The sequence below is a fragment of the Pleurodeles waltl genome, chromosome 12, assembly GCF_031143425.1.
Source record: "Pleurodeles waltl isolate 20211129_DDA chromosome 12, aPleWal1.hap1.20221129, whole genome shotgun sequence".
Lineage (NCBI taxonomy): Eukaryota > Metazoa > Chordata > Amphibia > Caudata > Salamandridae > Pleurodeles > Pleurodeles waltl.
In genome coordinates, this window is record NC_090451.1 from 542,594,131 (window position 1) to 542,618,990 (window position 24,860).

The 24,860-nt window shown below is 41.9% G+C and overlaps 1 protein-coding gene across 1 annotated transcript in view; it reads left to right on the forward strand.

The window, feature by feature from the left end:
• LOC138268156 (chymotrypsin B-like) overlaps positions 1–24,860 on the forward strand; it is a 114,662-nt gene that overhangs the window by 78,736 nt on the left and 11,066 nt on the right. The window contains exon 6 of the mRNA XM_069217578.1: positions 8,671–8,804. Within this exon, the coding sequence (XP_069073679.1) occupies positions 8,671–8,804 (134 nt within the window). The remainder of the gene's footprint in view (positions 1–8,670; positions 8,805–24,860) is intronic.

Sequence of the window (24,860 nt, forward strand, 5' to 3'; positions counted from 1 at the left end):
AAGTGCCTGCAACCTGCTGTGAAAATTAATCACTGTGTCTGAAGCAGGGAAACGTGGTGACCTCCAGACATATGGGAAAATGTCTAAGATATCTGTCACATATAAACTGAAGAGTAGTTGGCCCAGCACATATCCCTACTTCACATCTTAATCAGTCAGAATTGTTTCAGGTAAACGTTGCCCTTTGACCTCCTGCTACTCAGACCCAAGTACTAGGGACTAAATCCTCTTGAAAGTGACAAGTAGATCTTCCAAGATGTTAGTTTCTGTCTAAGGATGGCCCTATTACTTTGTCAAACGCAGACAAGTAATCCAGGAAAAAAGTAAAAAGTGCTCTTGCTATACACCCAACCATGGACGTCATTTAGGGGTCACCAGGGGTCGCAGCTGCGACCCCCAGCTTGCCCCTTGCGACCCCCGGCACTGTCTCTGTGACCCGTGGCTTCAGAGGTGGCAAAATCAGTGTCTGGAACACAGGGCAGCTCGTCCTTATGTTGCTTGGAGCTCCACTTACTTGTTTTCAATCATTTTATTTTATTACACCAATAGTGAATAATATATCACTCAATATCAGTGTAATAAAAATAAAGTACAGTTAACTGTAATATGACCTTTCTTGCTAGTTGAGGTAAGTAATAAACACTCTTAAGCGTATGTTGTGTGCATGGTTGTGGGTGAGTGAATGTGTGGTTGTTTATGCATGTGAGTGTGAGTGAAAGTAAAGATGAAATGGTGTGTGATGTCACATCCGCTACCCCTGGCATTTTGGTAAATCGACGTCCATGAACTCAACCGGCGCCTGAAATAGGAATATTCAACGCAATCTATTTTGCAAAGTTTCGCACATCTGGCAGAATCCAATTTGACAGTAAAGAAGAAATTCAGCACTCTGACCAGGCTTCCAGATCTTCAAATAATATGTGTGCATATTACTTTGCTTCACAGTACAGACTTGTGATACACCTGTGGTCCTTTAAGTTATTCGACTTCCTTTATTCAAGAGGAAAAGAAGGGCTAAACCATGCCAAGAGTCATGCATAAGTCTAACTACAAAGCAGGTATTAAAGACCACAGATAATTTTGTGGCCCGGAAGCTAAGATAATTTTTATTATATTAATTGTCCTCCCACTGGGCCCAGTGGCTCTTTGAATTCCTGGACAAACCTAACTGCACCCATGAGGCCATTTGATCCTAAGACGTACCAATAATAGGAGCATGGTCACTAATGAAGTTGCATGCTGTGGCAGAGACACTTTGATGTTAAGTACCACAGGCAATTAGAGCATGATCATCAATCAGTTTGCATGCTGTGCCAGTCAAAGTATCAATGACTACTTGCATGTTGCACCCTGCCTCCTACTAGAACCAGAATACAATTATGGGCATCCATTGTCCTTTCAAAGAAGTTCCCTAGGTCCGAAAAGCTTCATAATCTGCGTTGCCTAATTTATTAATAATGTCAATCCATCTTTTATTATAAAAAATCAGATTTTGTTTCCTAAATATTTTTTTATTATTGTTTGATGCCCCTTAGTTAATAAGACATCCCCTTATCACAAACAGACCTGTTAAGTTGTTTAGGTTAATTTGCAATTGAGATTTTCTTGATTCTTTGCTCTGCTTTCTTAAATCAGTACCACCTGCAGAATATTATGGTATATTGTGATGGATTCAAAGGATAATGCTCTATTCCAGTGGTTCTTAACTGTTTGCTTTCTGATGACCCCCCGCCCCCTGAATCATTATTGGATTCCGGGGACTCCCACTGTGTTAATAATGGAAGCCAGGGACTTAGCAGAAGCCATTTCGATGATTTGAACCTCAAAATATAAAAGAAATACAGAAATAAGGATTCCTCAAACAAATACACAAATGATTAAATAGTTCTTTAAATTCACAAACAAATATGAAAACGGAATAACATTTTTCATTTTAATGGGAAGATTGGGGCTTTTCTAAATTCAATTGAGGCTACACATCGTCCATACTATATATCCTGCTTGGTGAATTTGCTGTGCTCCCCTGAGTCAATCTGAGGACACCAAGTTAATTTTTAGCCTTCAATTTTAAATTCCTTCCCACTTAGTTTTCAGTTTTATATTTTTCTATTAATTTAAATACACTTTATTGATCTGTTAATATTATTTAATTTTCTAAGCAGTCATGGACCCCCTTGAGTAGGCAATGCAGACACAGAGGGTTCACCAGACCACAGGTCAAGAAACGCTGTACTATTCAGTTTTCCCTTGCTCAAAAAGTGGTCAGCTTGTATTGTGCTACATCAGGCACTTTAAGGCAGTAAAGGACAAGATTTACTAAGATGTTGTATCAGGATTTCATCACTTTTTTGATGGAGCCCCGACATAAAATCTATTTTGGTATTTATGAAGTCACACAAAGCCTGATTTGTGTGGCTTTCTTAAACAAAAGTTTAAAAAAGTACAAAAGCCAGGGAATTCATACATGGGTGAAGCATGGGCTTTCCTGTACATCCACTTATGTATTGTGATGTAGATCCATATTTACTACAATCAGTAAGCATAGTTTTGTATCAAAGTGGTGCACTACCCTACCCGAGGCTGGCGTAATGAGGAAAAATATATTTATTTCTCTTTGTTACTTCTTCTTTGTATGTGTACTGCTTTCTGCTCTGAAAATAATTATATTTCAGGATCTTCTACGTCAGCTGGAAGCTCAGCCTCCAGAGAATCATTTAAGAATTAGGATTGCTTATAAACCCCTAGATGTCAACCACATTACAGCATCACAGCCCAGCTGTGGGGCAGTGGAAGGAGAGGATGAGCAGACAAGTTCTGCTCTTACATACTTATTTTTATAACTGCTTGCTAATATCAGCCAGCTCTGTTTGGATCTTAAACAGCCAGTAGTGTGATGCAACCAACACTCAGTCTGCTCTCACGCAGTTAGTAATTCAATTTTACCAACACCCTAAACTCATTTAAACCTAAATTAATTCTTAAAAAGGCTGGCTCATTTAGACAGTAATTATCTCAAATAAATGTATCTATGAGATCTGGTCCTCTGATAAAGTCGGCCAGATACCCTGGCCTTCATTATTGTCACTTCACTTTTACAAAGGTAGGCATCTTAAACTAATCTCATTCTTAGTTAGGAACTTGGCGAAACAATCGAAAGTTGAGGACTCCATACAAAGAATATTAGCATTAAGTAGTCATGATCTTGAATGAGCAAAACTCAAGTGATTTAAGTTTCAGTTAGAAAGCTTGATTTACACAACTATGATCCCTATACAATAATGTTCAAGTGGTAAAAAAAAAGCTTCACTGACAAAAAACATTAATAGAACTAATGGAAATAGAAGGAGAGGCATAAATGTCTGCCACTGAGTGGGAGCACTGGAGGGTGAAAGTGGGGGCTTAAATGCAGACTATATGGCCTGGGTTCAGAGAGGAAATAAGAGCAGGAAAGTGTTTGATAAAGGAGGGAAAACCTTGGGTGTAGCATAATTTATGAGAGTTTCATGTCACATTGCTTTGCCAGTTATTTCTAACTGACATATGTACAACTGGAAGGACCATGAACCATAAAATAAACTTCTAAAATAGCTTTTCTTTTCATGCTGCTTTTGGGAGTTAGGAGATAATTTTGAGCTGAGCGCTACTGTTGGTGGCTCGTGGGTGCAAATTGAGCCTTTTCTAAAGAGGAAACTCTATGAATTAGCCACAAGCGGCTGAGATCTACAGGCTATAGCAGTGGTTCCCAAACTGTGCGCCGCGGCTCCTTGGTGCGCCGTCAAAATTAGCCAGGGGCACCGCACACAGTCTGGAAACCACTCGGAGGTGCTTTTAATCGGTAGCTTTTCACCGTGGTTTTGGAAACAAAACCCCCTGCATTAGTTATTGTGACCAGCGGAGGGCGCCAGAGTACCATTAATAATATCCCTATGACAAAAGAAAAGAAATAGTTTAAAATAAATGGTTTTCAGGAACCTGAACGAGAGAATAAAGAAGTCAAACTGTAAATAGTGTAGGTACAGGTACAGGCTGGGATTACGTCCCCCCACCCGCCAAAAAAAAGTAACATAATGGGGAGCCGTGGCCAACACGGCCAATAGGTCAAAGGAGCCGGGGATCGAAAAAGTTTGGGAACCACTGGGCTATAGGGAGCTGAGCAATAGTGAGATATCAATAAAACTTGTTATTTACAATCATAAGAACAGCAGGTTTGCAGTAGCAAGCACAATGAAAAAGTCACTTATTTAAGGATTAAAAAGAAGTCACTGGTGGATGCATGGCAGTGGATTGGTAAGAAAACATTGAGAACTCCCATGTGGTATATAGCAGGCTATGCTGGCGTAGTACTAAAACAGAGGATAATAATGGATCTACCATAATTGTGTTTAGAACATTTAATAAGTTGTAAATACTTCTACTTTCTATACTGCTCTTTATCAACACGAGAAAGACGCAGACAGCCTTACTACGATTGAAACGTGTGTCCTATTGTATCCTATGTGGCCACTAGGCCCACTGTGCTTTTTTACTGGAACAACATATTCTCTACTGTTGCAATATAGAATGAATCATGGCAAACTTCGCATTAAAGGGAAAACATGGAAACTAGTATGGCAGTAAATGATATCCTCGGGGACTGTAAAAACTGTCATGGAAAAGGTGCAAACATGGATATGTACCTTCTAAACCATTGCTAGATGGACAGCAAACCAAATTTCCCTAGTAAGAGGTTTCAAAACAAAGTCAAGTTTTGACTTATGTTATTGAGCCTCAATGTGATTTAAGTGCAGCATTTGCCACTTCTTTCATGGGGACAATCACTGAATCCTCTAAACACTCAGACCCTTAAAGGATAACCATCTAACCCACTTACAAAGTGTTTTTCTGTACTGTCAAGTTTTGAATAATGATATCAGTCAACTCTATGCTCAAAAAGCATTTTGTATACACCCAAGACCAGCATTTTAAGAGCAATGGGCCTCGCTCATTAAACATGTTCCATCTTTTGCTGGGACCTACTCTTGATTCACTCCTGACACACATTCCAAGATCAAGTCATAGCCACTCATGGAGGAATTATTTGTGAATTGACCCCAATGCCTTTAATGCAGGTGGCTCTGATTACAGCTTTAAAATACAAGACATCAGGCATAACTATTATGGGCAAGACAAAGTAGGTGAGGACTGTATCATGATTGGTTGGGTTGGGTTCTTGTGTCTCCAACATATTTATCAAGTGATGCACTCATTATGGTCACATCTCCCCTCTCATGTGAAAGGTCGGATACTCACTGCCTCCCAGTCCAGGCCTTAGCTATGGAAATAGCCTACTTCTTAGGTGCCACATAATATACAGGAGCATTACCACTTTCCTCATACTACTGCACAAAAGAAGGTGATAAGTGAATGCTAGGGGTGGTACTTGAGGACGACCAGCTTTGGAATGAGCACGACCACACACCATTAAGCCTCAACAAGGATTTTATTTTCTCAAAAAGCATCAAACAGGTCAAGAGTTGAGGGTAGCGCAATAAACCTGCCAGCAGTGCTTAATTTGTGCTTGTTGTTTCCGGTGCGCAGCACCGGTGGGTTATTTTGAGGGCCGGCGCTTATTCTTGTGCCTCAAGCATTTGCTGCCAGCAAAAGACACATATGGAAAGGACGGAGGGAGGCAAAAATGAAAAAGCGTCACAAAGGGAGAAAGTAGAAAGCTGTTAGAGTGAGCAGAAGGGGCAGGGAGTGGCTTTAAATGGATTGAAGAGGCCGGGATTGCTTCAGGGTTACGCAGGCTCAGTACTCCATGTTCCCACTTTTAATTGCAGCAGCCGCGTGTTTGAGAGGAGGGCTTTGGCCACCGGCACGTTTTTACTTACAGATTAAGCACTGCCTGCCAGCATTCACCTTTACAGTGAATGCAGTCAATTGTACACTTTAATGTCTTTTAATCCGAAAAATGTCGCCTCACATAATAATAAGTAAAACAATTGAAAAAATCTACACTTTTCCCAAAAATCTCCCCCAGCTTTATCTTGTTTTACATGAAGATGGCCATAACACCCCTACTTTGACTGCAGAAAAATTGTGCTTTATTCTGTTCACAAGGAAAATTTAATTGGCAGGAATTCAGTTTACTTCTAGTTCAATTATAGAAACCAAAGATTGGATGGCTAAACAGATAACTACACTTGCACAGGCATCGATCAGGAACTAACCTGCTGAAGGTGTTATATCTTTGCCTTTTTTAGAGATAAGGGCCCAGATTAATAAAAAGCTTTGCGTCTGGTTTGTGTTACTTTTGTAACTCAAAACTATTATAAAGTTTTAAAGTGGGATTTACTGTCTAACGCAAATCTTGATTTGACCTGGCCTAATAAAGCAGAGGCTAAGAATTTGCGTCAGTGTTTCGTCACTTTTGTTGGGGAGCTCCGAAATGCTTTACTACATCATGAAGAAGTTTACTTTGATTAAAGAGTAATCACTACCTAGTAAACTGATTGGAATGGAGACATTTGAGATCCGTGCCACTGAAGTCACAGTCTTGAGAAGAAAGAATGCTCCTTTGAAGCACTAGCAAAATGTTCTTTCTTCTTACTTTACTTGAGACAGAACCCTGTAAAAGTATGTCGTGGCTCATCATACTCATACAATATGTATTATGAAGCAATTCATCCTTCACTGTTCCTGTGGCTCCAATGTACCTATTTTGTTCTTCATTAACTTGTCTGGAAGCTACATAAGTCATCGCATATTCAGTCTTCAGGGTCTTGTTATGAATCAACTTATCTTGCAGTGGATTCATTTGCCTTTCAATCATTCATGAGGTTCGTTCTACGTGAAAACACACTGTAATCAAGAAACAATTAATTTTCTCTCTGTATCTGTTTATCATGCACTTCAGCAGCTGAACTAAGGAAAACTAGTGAAGGATTTCTAGGTGGATCCCAACAGCATGTCGGATACTTCACATTACATTAAGCTCGGACTAGCCTCACCTTAGTTTCAGCTAACTCTACTGCTAACTGCTAACTCAGTGGGACACACTTCTACAGTGCCAATACATTGCTCAATCAATCAGAATTTGTAGAGCACACAACTCACATGTAAGGGTCTCAAGGTGCTGGGGGGGTCGGTCCTCTGTACTTCAGTCAGAGAGCTAGGTCTTAAGCTCCTTCCTAAATTGAGGTAACAATGGTGGCTGCCTGAGGTGGAAAGGCAAGGTGTTCCAGCTCTTTGCCGCGAGGGAGGCAAAGGATCTTCCTCCAGCTGAGGTTTTCCGTATGAGGGTACGGTGGCTAGTGCCTGTTGAGCAGAGAGGTCTAGCGGGGGAGTGAAAGGTGATGGGGTGGTTGAGGTAGGTGGGTCCTAGGTTGTGGAGAGCCTTGTATGCGTGGACGAGGAGTTTGAAGTTGATCCTTTTTTCGACGGGGAGCCAGTGGAGGTCTCTTAGGTGTCTGGTGATGAGTGTGCGGCGGGGGACATCCAAGATGCGTCTGGCGGAGGCATTGTGGATGTGCTGTAGTTTCTTCAGATTCTTCTGGGTGGTGCCCGGGTAGAGGGTGTTGCCATAGTCGTGTCTGCTGGTGTCCAGGGCATGGGTTACCATCTTGCTCTGTGAGTCATTGCAATGTGATTTTCAGACATGCATTCTGCTTTTATTCTGTCAAATCTACGCCAAAACAAATACAGTAATGTCACAAAGTAACTGTGAACAGTCAGTTATTCTTGTATTTCTAGTGACTAGCATCTTCTCTATTTACATATACATTAAACAGTATGTCACTGCTGTGTAGTTCAGATGTGCTTTTCATTAAAAAGGCATTTTGTTTTTGTTTTGCCCATAACTAATGACCCCATGAACGGATCTGCACCAAATTTAGCAATTGTTTGGTGTAGTGAACTCAAGTCCAGCATGCCAATTGCATGCAGACCTGTGCATGTGAGGGGGGGGGGGGAGGGGGGGAGGGGGTGTTGAAACAAGATTCATTTTCCCATTTTAGCTCACAGAGGAAATTTTGCTCTTGTCTACCTTGTGTCTGAAGCAAAAACCTCTGAATGGATTTTCACAAAACTTGTAGAGCTTTACTCAGAAAGCATGGTATTGATGCGTTTTTTATAAATATGTTCAGTAGGTTTTTGAGATGTAATTGTTTAATTTTTTTTATTTAAGGTGGACTTGAAAGGGTTTACCAAACAATAGAAAACACACGGGAAAAAGCCAAAGGTTGTCCGCAGTGGAGGATGTGTAATGTGGGGGTAGAGTGTATGTGGAGGGTGGCCCAGGTACCAACCTATGCTGTGCATAGCCAAAGGATGTCCACAGTGGGGGTTGGGTGCCAGCAGTTGATTGGGTATGGGGTTACCCCCCCCCCACCAAATCCTGGCCTGCAGTCAGACCCAGCCTTCAAACCATCATGGGTGTCCAACCCCTCCTGTGCATGGCCTTTGACGAGCTACCTTCCCCATTCTAGATTCCCTAAAAATGATACAGTGTGTTTATATATGTTGTTTTATGCCCCTTATTTTGTGTCTGTATCTTCGGTGTTAAAAAAGCCATAATAGAGCCTTGGTCCTGTAATTGATTGATAATTACACGAGTGACTTAATGTCAGAAACAGCACCAGGAGCGGAAAACGCATGAGAAGTGACCAATGGCCTTTTGTTTCCTCTCTGTAGCAAACGCTGGTGCCATCATCCTGCAACAGGTGGCACTCCCCATTGTAGGAGAAACTGAGTGCAAGACACGATGGGGCGATGACATCAAAGATGCAATGATTTGCGCTGGTGGTGCTGGGGCCTCCTCGTGCCATGTAAGTACTAAAACGCAGAACATTAACCTCAAAATTGAGTGTCATGGGTGTTTAGGTGAAGTAGAGTGTCGAATAATTCTTAAAATTCTAAATTTAATGTGGTGCTTACAACCCCCATTAGCCTCACCTCACCCATTTTCTAGTGTGTTTTAAAAGGGAGATGCTTTAAGGACAATCAGTAGGGCAGCTGAGGGTGAATCACAAAATTTGTTGCAAACAGGAAAACATATTGCGTTTGCATGGTACACCCTTACAGAAGAAAATGCAAAACTGCCTCTCATTAGTGAAACAGGAACATGGGGCACCCAAGCAATATAGAATGGGAGGAAAAGTTGGATTCATTCTAGATGAGGTGTAAAGGCTGCAATAGATTTGAGAATGTTCTGAGTACTCACTGGTAATGAAGGTTACTCATAGGTACTGGTAGCAATGAGAATGTGGAGAGTTGTTTAACAGTGAGTTCCTCAAGACCAGAGAATCAAAAAAGTGCAAAACAAACTACCTTTAGGCACACAGATCTGAACTATTCCCTTTCATGCAGCGATAAGCACACCCAGACCCAAAGGAAATTGCAAGAGCATTTAACCAAAGTCTTTAAGGGAAATAAACTTAATTGGTGAAGTTCATGTGCAAACTTATAGATTTCCACAATGAAATACCTACAATTTTAACCCATTAAACAGATGTACCTCTTGTCAAATGACCTGGCACTGAACCAAACAGTGGCATCCCAACTTGTTCATATACAAAGTACATACCAAACCTTATCCATCTACTCAGTGTCTCAGAAGTGCTATTTCTGCTTTTTGTTATCATCACTCAGAGTTCTATGCACAAAACAATTACCTGGTAGCAGCTCTACTCATGTTAAGACAGCAAAGGAAAGATTATTCAGTGTAGAGTCCTTAGACCCAGAGGAAGGTAAAACAATATCCTGGTTCAGATGAAGAAGCAGGATTGAAACAGCAAGGAACTTCCCCTTCGAAGAGACATTCTAGTAATGGCTTACTATGAGGGAGTATCCATAAGACTGCTGACCCTCTAGCTCAGGTGTTGGCTACAAGAAAAAGACCTACAGCAGCCAACATCTTCAATGGGCTACATACTAGATTCTATGAACTGGAAAGGGGAGAGAGGTTGCATAGCCTTCAGAATCATCATAAGATCTCCTGTGAGAACAGGATACCTGGCCCATGAGTAAACCAGCTCTGAAGATGAAAATTGGCTAGACAAATTAACAATATTGTCCTTAATGTCTACCCAGGGCACCCTCACTCCTAAAATGGATGCTAGCCATCATTTCAAGATGGAGGTTGAGAGGTGCAAAACAAAGTCTGCCATGAGGGAGGCAAGGATCATCTGAAATAAGATCTACGAGTGGCATGGCATTTAGGAAGATGTAGAGTCAGTGCTATCCTTTCCGATATTCTAAACATATGATAATTGAGCCCTTACTAAGCCTGAACATCAAACCCAACCTACTCAATGACTAGGGACCAGGAATGGTCTATGATAGAGATAAGACAAAAATGTAAAGATCAACCTCTGGAGTAGCAGGTGAAGTTTCCAACACTACTTAAGATATCTAGGATTACTACTGATCCTTACCTTTTGAACTTCAATAGACTTCTCACAAGACAGGGAAAGGAGGGAAAAACAAATAGAAGAGCTTTTGTTCAATAAGATCCCAGGATATATACTCCTGTTTAGTGTGCAGGAAGAAGAGCCTTCTTTCCCAGAAACATTTCTCTCGAGCAAGGGCTGAATACAGTGGAAAGTCCTCTTGTGTTGTTCAGATTGCTAGATGTAAGGATGCCCCTTCCTGTAGCTAGGGTCCTGCTGCCCAAGCTATTTTACTTGAAAATCAATAGGTGCTCCTCACAAAGGAGCTGTCTAAGGAATCCAGACACTGGAAACAAGGAATGAAATATCATGAAATTCAGGTAAAAATATGACTATATCATTGTGAGATTTAATATGAAATATGAGGCTCAAATGTGATACATAGCACCTCAGCACAAGACAAAAATGGCAACATGATTTGCTGATCAAGACCATAGCATGCATCCATCTCCAAGAGCGGGAAGTGTTGGCTTGGAATGTGGGTCCACCAGTGCCTGCTGCATCACTGTTTATGGTATATGTGATGTCTATGCTTTCAGTGCCTGCAGTGCCTCCTCTCATGGTGTCAGCCAGAAAAGCAGGAGTAAAACTCTCTGCAAGGCCGAATCTGTCACAAATGTGATGGATGGTGTTGAAGCTGATGGCAAGCTCATGAAATGTATAGAACGCTTTGATGAGTTGATCCTCTCTAGCATTCTCTAATGCGTGCGGCCTGAATGTTATGAATTGGGATCTCCACCTACTACAAAAGGGAAAAGTCTGCCACCACCAGGGATATTTATTATGTTACCATGCTGGTTTGCCTAGGACCTAGTGACTGTGTTCCCCATGCCCACTAGGCCAGGGTAACCATGGAGTCTGGTTGATAATTTCTGTACAGTTCTCAGGATGGCCAATGATTGCATCCAAGTATAAGCTATTGTGGCCTCTACAGGTTACTATTTTGCACATGCAAACTTCAGCGGTTGTCACCCAACCAATGAAGGCTGCATTCATGGTGAGGGTTAGGTTTACGAGCAGGCCACATCAGCAACATTTAAAAGTTCTGGAAAAACTATAATTCAAGGTCTAGAGCAGTGCATAACATACTGAAATCAAGGAAGTGTAGTCCCATGAGTCTTGATCCCAATGACCCAGAAAATGGAGGACGCAGCCATGAAATCACAAGCATGCAAAAGCCATACCATCCTCCATATCATCTTCCACCTGTTGCCATTGTTGAGTTGATGCCTCCTTGACGCAGTGAAGGCATTGTAAATGGGATTAAAGCATCTCCATTATTTTCATAGGCAGTGAGACCTTCCTTAACCTACTATTAAAGAAAACCCCACAAAAAGTCAGATGTTGGGATGTGATGATGGTCAGGTCCTTCAGGTTCAATAGCCACCCAAGTGTCAGAAGTAGCATACAGATGCAATTGGTATCTTGAAGTCTGTGCATTGAAGAGACCGAATATTACTTTCTTGATCAGCAAGTCATCAAAGTATTAGTGGGTTAAACAACCTCAAGGAGGACGCAACCAAAGGCACCTAGAACTTAGTGAACATACTTGCTGGTTTAAATGGCATGGTGCAGAACGGTTTCTTACCATTCCGTAGACAGAACCTCTGATATTTCAGGTGAAAAGAAGGACTGGAAAGAGGAATAAATATCTTCTAAGGTGATCCCAACATTATAGAAGCAGAACATTTGTTCTTAAAAGCAAAATCAAAGTAACCTCCTCCACAGGATCTCAATCCTAAATTCAATAGGATCGCCTCTTTAAATTCTTGTATGTGGACTCAATGCCACAGAACTCTAATGTCTAATTTACCTTTATGTTGGCATACGTGGAACATGGCACTGTTGAAGCAGAATTTGTTAAGGTCTTCTATATTAACATGTTCAACACATCCCTCTTAGGACATCAATGTTTAAAGCAGGTATTAGTAAAATGAGCCACCAGAGCTAAACAAAACTTCAATAAATATGTTTTGTTTATCAAAATCCACAAAGCAGGCACAGACCAGATTTCTAGATGTACCATATCGTACAACATCAAGCTACTTGGCCAGACTCCCCTGCAAGTCCTCTGATACACAAGTGTTCATTTTGGTTTGATTATATCATACTACTAAGTCAGCGTGTGATGCAGTATTTTGGTGTGCACACACCGAAGGGAATATGTTACTGAGGCTGCCTTTGTTTTCAAAGCAGCTAGATGACATTTAGATCATTGCCAATTAATGAAACTGTATACTAAGGTAGTTGTATTTCGTAGCCCATTCTACAATTGTATCTCCAATTGTGCATCTTTCCCATTGGTTTGTCATCCACCAAAGAGCACTAGCCTAATTTTCCGTCTGACCTCCTTAAATTTACTACATTTGTTTAACTATAAAGTGTGGTCAATGGCCTCAAGATGCCAACCATGGTCCGATCTACATTGTTTCAAAAACATAAATGGACCCTAACTTTGGAGAAAAGCCCTTGGTCTATAAGTTTCTCCAGCTTCATCTGCAACATAGACTGAAAAGAAGTGTTGCTAAAATTTACTTGTGCTTCATTCTGTGATTAATGAAGTATTGTTCAGATCCAATGTTGGGGTTAGGTCTATCTTAAGCTAAAGAGTTCACATATAGAGACTAGATTGCAAGTAGCAATAGCTTTCAATACTCCAACTAGCTAATTTCTTCTCTGTCTCCTTGCACTAGCAAGATTCACATCCAGCATAAGGACTATCACATAGGAAGGTCCCCTTGTGTAAGAAAATGAAACCTCTGTAGGGACATGCTAAATTCTACTGCGATCTTTGTATCCGCATTATTGGCACAAGATGAATTTCCAAAATTTCCAGAAGAGAAAATGCAGACATGTGGAGATGAACTACGTGTGGGAATGCTGTACCCAAAAGATGGGCAACCCTCACTTGTCTGCCTACCCAAACCTTCTCTGTGAAGACAGTATTAGTTTGGTCAATGACAGAAGTAAATAATCTCTGGAAGAACGGTGCTTAGCCGGTCACTGCTAGTGGTATGTAAGCACCACAAAAAGACTTCACATGGTATTACAAAAACAGAGAATATTTGTATAAGTTTAAACAAGATAAAAAACGACAATAATCCAATTAATAAGGCTTAAAATACTTAACTTGGTACTGTTGTCAAAAGCTGTCATTCTGCACACTCACGTGATTTAAAGGAAAATGTGGAGGTGCTTTGCCCTTGAAGAATACGGTAGTTGCCTAGATGCTCCCTCGTCAAGCGAGCCACCGAGAATGCTGTCTTCACTGAGGCTCAGCTTCCTTCCCTGTGCTATGAGTAGAAATGCTGGTGTGGACGAGAATGCAGCTAAGAAGGAAGGAAGGAAGGCTCCTTTGGCTGCACCTTGCCCCAGACTCATTGGTTCAGGTAAGTAATGGGCAATGGGGGCAGGGGCAGCTTCCCCAGTCTATGCGGTCCAAGTGCGCCGGCACAACTGGTGAGCAAACTTCCACACTGGCTCGGGCAAGCCGTGGGTGTTGCTGCAGTGTGGGACCCCTCACAAGGTGCACGGAGGCAGCTTCCCTTTTGGAGACAGCCCACATGTCCTGGCACAACCGCTGAGGAGACTTGTTCTTGGAGGAGCAGCCTTGCGCCAGGCCCCTTGTAGGCTCGAGAGCACGGTGGCAGTCTTGGGGATTGTGCAGGACCGAACTGTTGACATTGGAGTGGGGGCCGCACCAACAAAGGGATTCCTGCAGAGAGCAACAGCTGGAATTGGATGATTAGGCAGGTCAGCCGCAAGAGTCTCCGGGGTCCCTGGAGATGGCCGGTAGCAGCTGATTTAGCTGCACTGGATGAAGTTCTTGGTGGAACAGGGCATGCAAACAAGGCCCCGGAGAAACCTTAGTGTTGCTCAGGATGGTGTTATGCTGGTCAGAGGTCAGCAGGCAATGAGGCAGCTCCACAAAGTCTGGCAGCAGTTCCTGGAAACAGTCAAACACAGCAAGCTGGCAGTCCTTCTGACGCAGGCGCATTTACTCCAGCAGAGTTCCTTCTTGGTCCAGAGGGGTACTACTGAGTGGGTCAGGAGGCCCACTATTTGTACCGAAAAGTGCCTTTGATGTGGGGGATGACCAACAGAGAATTCTTGTGAAGTGTGCAGGTCCCCCTTTCAAGTCAGTTTTGACTTCAGACAGCCAGTGGGAGGTAATCAGCCCTCTTGTATGGACTCCAGCCTTTACCCTTTGAGATGTGTGAGGTCATCTACACCCCTTCCCCAGGAAGAGCCATCAGTATGCAGATGAATGCAGATATGGCCGAGTATCCTGTGCTGTGGGTTTCTGAAGTGAATGCACAAGTGGAATTGTTACCCAAACCAAGCCAGATGTGTATTGGAGAGAGGTTGTAGGCTCACAGGGCAATGAGTGCAGAGAACTTTCCACTTTCTAAAAGTGGCATTTCTAAAATGGTAGCAATAAATCTGACCTTACTAATAAAGAGGATGTATTATTACCATTCTAATGGTGCTACAAAATGATCCAGCCACTCCTCTCAGATCAGGAATTAGAACTTAAAGTCATGATAAGGAATTCATAATGCTGACCTATGAGATGGGTAGGCCTCACAGTGATGAAAAACCACTTGATGTTTTTTTCATTAACAGGACATGGAAACTGGGAAGCACATATCCTGCCTTTTTATTTACCTAGCACCCTGCCCTATGGACTCGCTTGAGAGGTGACATGTGTAAGAAAAGGGGAGTGTAGGGTTTGGCAAGAGGTTTTAAATGCCAAGTCAGGGTGCAGTGGTAGGCCTGAGACATGGTTACAGGGCCCGTTAAGTGGGTTGCTCAACTGGTGCAGCAGACCCACTAGCAGCATTTAAATTACAGGCCATGGGCATAGGAGATACCACTCTACAAGGGACTTACAGGTAAATTAAATATGCCAGTTGGGGATATGCCAATGCTATCACGTTTTAGGGGAAAAGCACATGCACTTTAGCACTGGTTAGCAGTGGTCAAGCGCTCAGAGTCCTAAGGCCAACAAAAAGATACAGCAACAAAACAGGAGGCAAAGGCAAAAAGTCTGGGGTAAGACCACCCTAAGGATGCCGGGTCTAACAAGGGGAGTGATGCATTCCCGCAATTAAAGTTTCTCTCATAGTAGGGTGGGCATACACAGATTTGTTGCAGTAAGTGCTGTGAATCAACACTTTTACTCATAGATTAATGCACTGGACAGTGTTGGAAATTCTTGGTGTTGTGTGCTAGTATGAGGAATGAGGACGTAAACCTGTGCAGACCCTACATGAAACACGCACACATTGTTCCATTGAAGTTGGAGGGCACTTGTAGTATTCAGATAGTTGCATTTCTTTGCTGTCTGCTATCTAATGTTAGTGTAAACTGTTGTCCAGATTCTGGGCTTCTGTTGAAGTGCCTATCACGAGTGCCAAGACTAACTTTCCATAAGTGCAGAAAATCCCTTCTGAAACTGACACAGAATCAAAGCATTGGTTCAACGCATTTTTTTGTTTTGGCTTGACTTTCAGAAACAAAATCATACATTTTTCATTTCTTAAGTGGCCATAGACATCATAGTCAATTTTATTGTACGGTTATTTAAAACCTTTACAAACAAGCAAAGCAGTTCTGATTATTCAGCATACAGAATTAAAAGCACCACATTATAAAAACGACAATGGTAAATTCAGGCCGGGAGAGATTCAACTGAGCCATTCTATGAAAGATAAAAAGTTGAAGTGCATTTCTATACAGGAGGCAGTTCCTCACGGACCTGAGCTGAATGAAAACTGGAGCTTCCATGTCCTATAAACTCTCGTTTGCAGTGCTTGTAGGACTGGGGGAGGGGCCAGTAAAATGTAATGGAAAAATAATTTACAGAGCGCGCTGCTACCTAAAGAAGTGCCCTGGTGCTTGAACTAAGAACAACTGGAAACCAGAATGACACAGATACAATTAGCTGAACAAAAGTTAGGTTTTAAAAGCTTTCAGGAAAGGCAACAAATGGTTAATAGAGCAAAGGTAGATTGGGAGAGCATTCCAGACTTCAAACACTGAAAAAGCTCAGCCACTAGCACAGGAAAGGCAGGCCTTGGGAAAACCAGATGATGAGCCTCCTTAAATCTGAGGCTGGAAACAGCACAATAATAATGGAATTTGTTCTGCAAGTAAATAGGTCCAAAGCGATGAAAGGCCAGAAATACAACGCACAGGGCTTTGAAAAAGGTCCATCTTTGAAATTGGCAGCGATTGTAAGGCCTTCGAGGACAAGAGGTAAAAGAATACTTGGGGTGATTAAGGACTTCTTTTTGGATTCTCTGAAGATGATCCAAAATACATGCAGGGGATGCCAGAAATAAATAACTGCAATAGTCCAAGCAATTGAGCATGGTAGCCTGCATCACGAAAGGCTGAGTATGTACAGATAAATACATTACAATCTTGCAGAACAGGTTCGACAGAAAAAGCAACCCTAAAATACTATAGTGACCTGATCAACCAAGGAAAGATCCCGATCAAACTGAAAAGCAACATTTGCTAATGGAAAAAGGAAGAAATAGGCGCAGTGCCCAATTGACTAGGCAAAAACATCTAGGAAAAGCACTGGAAGAATTACGTCCAGAGATCACCAGGACTTCCATTTGTCTATATTTAAATTAAGAGAGTTTCTGTTCATCAAATCCATACCAGTCAACATACAAGTACTAAAAGTGGCAGCAGCTGCACTCTGTGTAAGGCCTTTCAATGTTACAAAAATCTGCATATATTCAACGTAACACATCAATTTAAAGTAAATGAATTGAATGATCAGAGCAATGGAGGAACATAAAGACTGAAAATGGTGGGATTTACAAGGGGGTTGCTTCCGGGTGGGTTACGTCCCCTAATAAATGCATTTTGTGATAGTTGGGTACCGGTGCTTTCAGTTGGATATGGTGAGGTGTCTGTCGGATTTCACCAGGAATTTTTATACACATAGACAAAAACACACACACTCCCTCTCTCTGTTAGGAAAGACTGCAAAAATGTTGGTTATTTCACAAACTAATGTGCTTTATCTCACTGAGTACACCTACCAATCCGCATTCCTCTCCCTTTCCACTGCCCCTTAAACCCCTCTCATGCACCTTGCTTGTCGTATAATATATTAATGCGCCAGCAAGATTGCTGGGAAATCTAAAGCTAACTCCCCCCCCCCTTGCCCCAATCATACTGATGAAGCTATGCCCCTGGGGAATAAGCGAGGCTCTTTAAGGTACAGAGTGGGAAAGAGATTTAAATATAAAGTTAAATGACTCAAGATACACAGCTTAAGCCTTAAACAACGGGTAGGACTTAATCTAAACCAGGGCCCGATCATGAATTCCAGAGTCCTCTAAACGAAGCAGCAAATTGTCTTGAGAAACTAATGAATACAGCCAATATATCCAGCAAGACCGAAGAACTGCTCTGGTCTGCCAGCAGCAGTCAGCCATCAAACACCGAGATCAACACAGTTTCCACACTGTGAGAAGGACGGAAACCAGACTATTCCCCAGTGACGATGTGTTTGCTTGCTGGTTGCCTTCTGTACGTATTTAATTGGCAAACAAAGCTAAGAGAAGGCCCACATTTGCTAAGAATCAAGGGGTTAGCATATGTTTTTATTTTAGCAAAGGGAAAACAAGACCTGCTTCCAGTGCTTTGAGAAGGTCTCGAAGATAATAATGTTTATTTGCCTAATGCTAACAGATCCTGCAGCCTTAGTGGGAGGCATTCCTTCAATATAGAGAGGGCAAGTATCCAAAGGCGAGCCAGAGGAAACTGCAGATAACAAATCTCCTGGGAATTATTCTGGAAAATTGAAATTGCAGAGAGAAAGGGTAAAACCATGTTTATGTAGGCAGAAGACCTAGAATTCTCTGACAAATCAGCAGATTGTGATGGAAGTGCATCACATATTATACTAATCTTATTCTCAAAGTAATCTGCTGCACAGTCATTGAGTAGGTTCCAGAGATAAATGAATGCAGGCTGGAGGAGCAACCAGTGGTTTTCCAAAACTCATTGCAGCCACCTATTTCAGAAATTGTGACAAGCTCCTCTTTGAAGAATGAAGAGTTATGTATCACTACTTGATTCCCTCTCGCAGCTGTCATTTATGTTCCTTTCAAGTGGATTAATACAAAGGGTCCAGTCTCAAAGTTCAACTCTGCCCACCTTGAAGAATCCAGTGTCATATCATATGTGTCCATCATTAACTCTTTCATAAATTTAGAATTCCTTGAATTATTCTTTGTCTTCGGGCTGGCAAACCCTCTTAAATGTAACACATGGCAGTACTGAAAAAATTGAAAACAATTTCTTCCTAGTTGCCTCATTGTTTGGATGTAGCAGGCAGGTGGGAAATGAGATGGAGAGACTTAAAGCTTCACTCCCACTGGAGGTCATATTATTGAATTATTCCACTGCATCAAATGTTCTCTATTTTTCTAAAACATTCATCTTATTCTAACCATATTTCAACAACTGTTCAGCTGCAGCACCTTGCCTGTTCTATCTGTTACCAGTCATGAGACTTAGTGGACTTTTTTCTTTTCTCCTTGGGATTTCCCCAATCCCAGTTGAAGCCATGCCGGGGAAAGCAATAGCCCTTGTTTCTGTGTTAGCTGAGGGCAAACATAAGGCTTGGCCATGTTTTATATTTTACAAATAAATATCAACAGGACCTCATTCACTAGGCAATTGATAAAGTCTGGAAGAACCAGTTAAGGAAGAGAGTACACGTTAAGCGCTTCCTGGTCAAAAAGACAAAGGTGCAGGGCTAACCAGTTTAAGCCGATGGTTCCCCAAAAAATGGATATGGACACAGTACATGAGGATGCTGATACTTAAAAAAAAAAATCTTCTGCTACAAGAAAGCAAGTTCCTAAACTCAATTGATGTACAAGCTGTCTACTCCTACACTCACAATATCTAACATTTTCGTTGCTTAAAGATAAAGCCAAATGTAACCAGGTGGAACTAGTTGTGCAGGTTGATTATGTCAGCCCCCTGGCTAGTGATAGAGCGAATGGTGTCTGTTGTCGGCCACCATAGGCTTCAGGTTTTCAAGTGGTTCCTTACTTGGATGATCAGCTGCTCAAAGCAATATCTGCAGAAGATACTTGGAAAGTAACCTCAGCCACAATCCAGACATTAGTCATCTCAGGAAAGAATGGAAACCTAATAAATCTGACCTGCATAATTGGAAACAACATAATTTTGCATAATATACGACTTGCATCCTCCAGGCCCCATAATACACAATGTCCCCTCTATTTTTTTCTTCTTTGTGCAGCAATGAAGGGTCTCTGTGCTCTGCAGCCAAAGCTGTGTGCTCCAAAGACATGCAACAACTCACTATGAAAGCAATCACAATGTGTGAGTGTAGGACAGTACCACCTTTTTTGGCATGTTTCCTACAGTGAGCTACCAAAGTCAGTAGGTTATGCCACTTACATGTAAAAGATGCATTCTGATTCACTCGCATTTGCATGTAGTATTCTTAAGTCAGACGTATTATATATTAACATGATCAGCCAGTTTCTATTGATATTTACTCCACTAGCACCTGCATTACACAGGCACGCTAATGACAGAACTCAAATGTTTGCACCATTACGTAAATTTGCTTTGAATAGTGTGGGAGAGCATTAAACAGAGCTCACGTTTTTTCATGTCAGGCTTCTGTGCTTGACAGAATTGTGTGTTATCTAAGGTAAATACTTTATTTACTTGTACTTATTGTTTCTTCATTATTGGATAGGAGAAGATCCTGGAATATGTACGTTGAAGATGTCTGTTGTACAAAACGTGTCTTCGGTTTGATTTAATAGACTCCAATATTGCTCCACCTATGATAAGAATGTGGGGTGCTCATGACAACTGACTTAGGGCCAGATGTAGCAAAAAAACATTTTGCGAGTTGCAAATTGCGAGTACTAGCGACTCACAATTTGCAACTCGCAAAATGTAATGCAGAAAGGTGTCTCAGACACCTTCTGCGACTCGCTATGGGGTTGCAAAGACCCACCTCATGAATATTAATGAGGTGGGTCGCAGTTTGTGACCCCATAGCGAGTCTAGGCACTCACAGGGATGGTGGCCTGCTGGAGACAGCAGACCACCATGTCCGTGACTGCTTTTTGAATAAAGCAGTTTTTTTCTTTTCTTTTTGCAGCCCGTTTTCCTTAAAGGAAAACGAGCTGCAAAAAGAAAAATACCGTAACCATTTGGTTTCGTTTTTTTCAGAGCAGGCAGTGGTCCATAGGACCACTGCCTGCTCTGAAAAAATATTTTTATTGGCATTCACAAAGGGGAGGTGGTCCCAAGGGGACCCCTTCCCTTTTGCGAATGAGTTACCATCCACTTCAAGTGGATGGTAACTGCGAGTTGGTTTGCGACCGCATTCGCGGTCCCAAAGCAACTCTGCATGGCGATGCGGTTGCAAATAGGAAGGGAACACCCCTTCCTATTTGCGAGTCGCAGCCTCAAATTGCGAGATGGTTCCAACTCGCAATTTGTGGTTGTGCATCGCGTTTGGCCTTTTGCGCCTCGCAAACTGCGTTTTTCGCAGTTTGCGAGGCGCAAAAGGCTTGCTACATCTGGCCCTTACTTCTTAGTTCACTGACGGCAAAGTTGTCATGTCAGGAGACATTCATATTTCTAAGTTCATATGTAAAAACTGTCAGTTTTATTAAATGCTTTTCAATGCAGTGAAATATTCTGTTGTACTAAAGCAAAACGCTTCCGAATGATAAAGAAAAATGCTTTTTTGAATTTTGAAGAGACTTTGTCATATTTTTGCATGATGTGGTTGCTTAATTTACATGCCACACATTATCAGCACTTGGCTCGTGCACAGGTTCTTAGAGCGAAGCCAGAACCTTGCCTCGGACTGCCCTGGTACATGTTTTCCCCTCCTACCTCTAATACCTCACTGTCAATATCTCAGCAGCCCTGTGTCTCCTGCTAACACTCCGGTCCCTACACTCTCCTCCTTTCCCACTGTGCTCAAGGACTTCAAACAACTATATCAACGGAGGAAACAAAAAACGTTCCGCAGTAAACGCGAGGTCGGAGCGTGCACACTGCCTCTGCAGGTCCCAGTCTGACAAGCCACGGCCAGCCCACAGGATACCCCACTCGTGGTGCACATGAAGTAAAGAGCACAGTCACCTGCAAAACAGGTGTTCAGATTAGCTATCGGCCTATGCAAAAGCTACTTGCACCGTGACTCCCGGACTCCATTCACAAATCTCTACATCCGTCAGAGGAGGCTGATCTGTCAAGTAACCCGGCTGCCACCCGCTTCCCTCCGGAAATAACCCACCCAAGCAGCCTTGAGAAAGCGCCTCAAGGGACACCTGCCTGTTCTCGCTACTCCGTGAAAAAAACAAGACGCACCCCTTCTCCCTCCAACAACGAGCATCTGGTTATTCCGTGGGCTTTTTGGTGCTACATACACAGAAACAGTAAAGCACAATGTGGACCAAGTGCTACGGTGTTAATGGCAGATTGCGCGCTATACAGCTACCAACACAAACATTACACAAGAGAAGAGCACAAAGGCGCCAGCTCATTTTACAAGCTTTCGGACGGAGGTGCAGAGTTTTCACTGCAGTTCACATTTGTATTGTTTTATCACTCAATGTAATGTGTTTTTAGATGTCTTCTATGCAAAGAGCCCATTGGCTGTAAAGCAGCTCAAATTGTACGCTGATGTTTATCATTTTCTTTCTTTCCCTGTGTAAAGCGCTGAAGAGCCACCCTTTAGTCCGTGCAGCGCTGAGTTAATGAAGCACAATAGATACATATGTTATGCCCTGAAGACCACGGCAAGGTATTGAGGCAGCCACTCCTAGGTTTTTAGCTCGTCTTGTATATCACCTTAATTCATGCATACATGTAGCTAAAAATAGACACACAGATTTAAATAAATGCATAAAAAGATACACAAATAATTGTATGACTTACAAAAACGAAAACATAAAAAGATGAAGACACAAATAAAGACCTAATAAGTAGGTAGCATAAACCTTTGTAGAAGGAAGCCGGCCAGACTCACAGCGCAGCAAGCACTTCTGCTCTCTGCCTGCTCCACTTATGACAATCCCACCTTCTGATTTTGCTCTCATCTTCAAAGGCTTAATTTCATATTCTTGTTTACAATACCATATGTAAACAACAACAAATACGTTTGCAACGTTATGCTCCTTTCAGAATAATGCTCTTTGGTGCAACTCCTACCATCAAAGGCCCAAAAAAGCAGCGACTGCCCCCAGACTTCTCTAAAACCTCTCACGGAGCGACCATGAGTGCGGCATGCACCAAGACAAAACTTTCAAGCCGCTCGTTTTAAATGAGCAGCTGACAAAGTCGCTCTTGTGCCTGCAGGGCATGTGCACCCTAAAAGAGAACCTGGGTGCTTTTAGAAGAAAAGGTGCACACAATCCACCGTAAAGGGAACATAGATGATACAGTCTCCAACGGATGGGACCAAAAGATTGGTCCCCGTCCAGTGGTTTATATCTGAGGGTCTGGCTCCCAGACACTTCTAATTTGTCCTAATTATGACATCTACAAGGTCTCTTCATAAAGGACCAATGGTTTGAGAAAATGATTGCAGACAAATGTCTTTGAACTGACAGCTGTTTACTATCCCCTCAAGTCTTTCTGCTCCAAATTCAGAATACCAGGATGAAAATCCATGTAGTTAGCATAACTCATGTCTTATTAAAAATAGCAAGGGGGTTCAAGGGTCCTCATGCTTTCCATGCAAATCAGCACATAATTTCAATAACAAGATATCATCTACCTGCTTGGCCTCAATACCCAGTGGACAGATCCAGTAAATACAAAGTGATATGCAATGCGTGGGAGCCCAGGCAAGCCTATAGCAAACAATAAATACCTCTACACGACCTCTTTGCTATAGGTAAGAACATTTTCAGCAGTTTTCATCCAGCAGCATATCGCAGCTAAGGAACCATGTAGCGGTATTAGTCGAAATTGTAAGTAAGCCTTTCCTGGAGTTTTCTTGGTTGCGAGGATGAAAAAGAGCTCTGCAACTAAGCTGTCCAAGCTCGACCTGGAAAAGAAACATTTTAGAGGACAGAATTCAAGACAATGGCTTGTTAAGAAAATGATGTGCTTTTAGCATGGTGAAAGATAGCTGGAGGTCACAGGCCTAATAGATGAAAATCTGAAATCCTTAAAACCTAATTTCTAGAGTTTTTAATAAAAATTATCGGAACATAGTGAAGAATAGCTCCTGATGAAGGAACATTGGTCTACAGTTGCAATGAGTGCAAATTATCATAAGGTTCTTCACAGTGAAATTCCATACAATAGATGGAATTACTTGAATTCAATAATCTAAATGGCGAAGAAGGATTGATTAAAAATCAAGTCAATTAATATTTTCATTTCAATTGAAATTTATTAAAAAGTAGAAACATCACAAATAGGTGTTAGGTATTAAAATGCTGTGAGTGAGAGGTGTACAATTTTTGAAACACCTTACTAATAACTGTATATTAAGCACAGTGTGTGTAGTTAAAAAGGAAGGAGAGATGAGAATTAGCAAAACATGGGTCACTTTTTAAAGGTTTTAATAGGACTCAAATTGTAAAAAAACAGGAGTGCATAACCCAAAGAACAGCAAAGGTTAATGAACATTAACAATTGTGGCCTGCCTCGTTTGTCACCGCTCATACCCAGTAGGTAAGCCAACATGTCCCTGATAGTGTTTTGAAAGCATCAAAAGTGTTCTGGAAGACTAATCAGAAGAGAAGACACTAAAATAAAGGACTTTGAACTAGTAGGTATTAGTGTGAGATGAAAACGTCATGGTATATCACGATTCAGGGTGCAGTTCCAGCAGGAGTGAGCACATTTCAGTTCATGCTTGACAGTTGAGATGGGTGCCTCTTTTAGTCTGGTGATATGGGTGTCCAGTGGTACTGCTCTGTTGGTCATGTCCATGTCGGCATGTATTATGGCTTTGCCACGTTCTTTGTATTTGAAAATATAAACCACTTCCTCAACCCACCGAGTTGAATCTTGGACCTTTTCAGCAATACCTTCTGCCTCAATGTTATACTGCATGTTAGTTGAAAGTGATATTTAAATGTCTGATGGGGATCGATCTGACTAATTTGTTGGAGTGAAGGATGAACGAGAACCCTTTCAGACAGATAACGGCCTGAAAATTTATTTCAACCTCATCCAAAATGACTTTCAATTCTCAATTCAGATTATGACAGGTGAAACAGATCTATGTCAGCACAACCCTCGTCCCACACCTGATAGACGTCTCAATAGCTACATTTGTGACAACAAACCCAAAGTATACATCCACACCAAGCCATGATCCAATTCTGACATCTCAAGAGCGCTAAGCAGCAGTAGGGAAAAGACCTA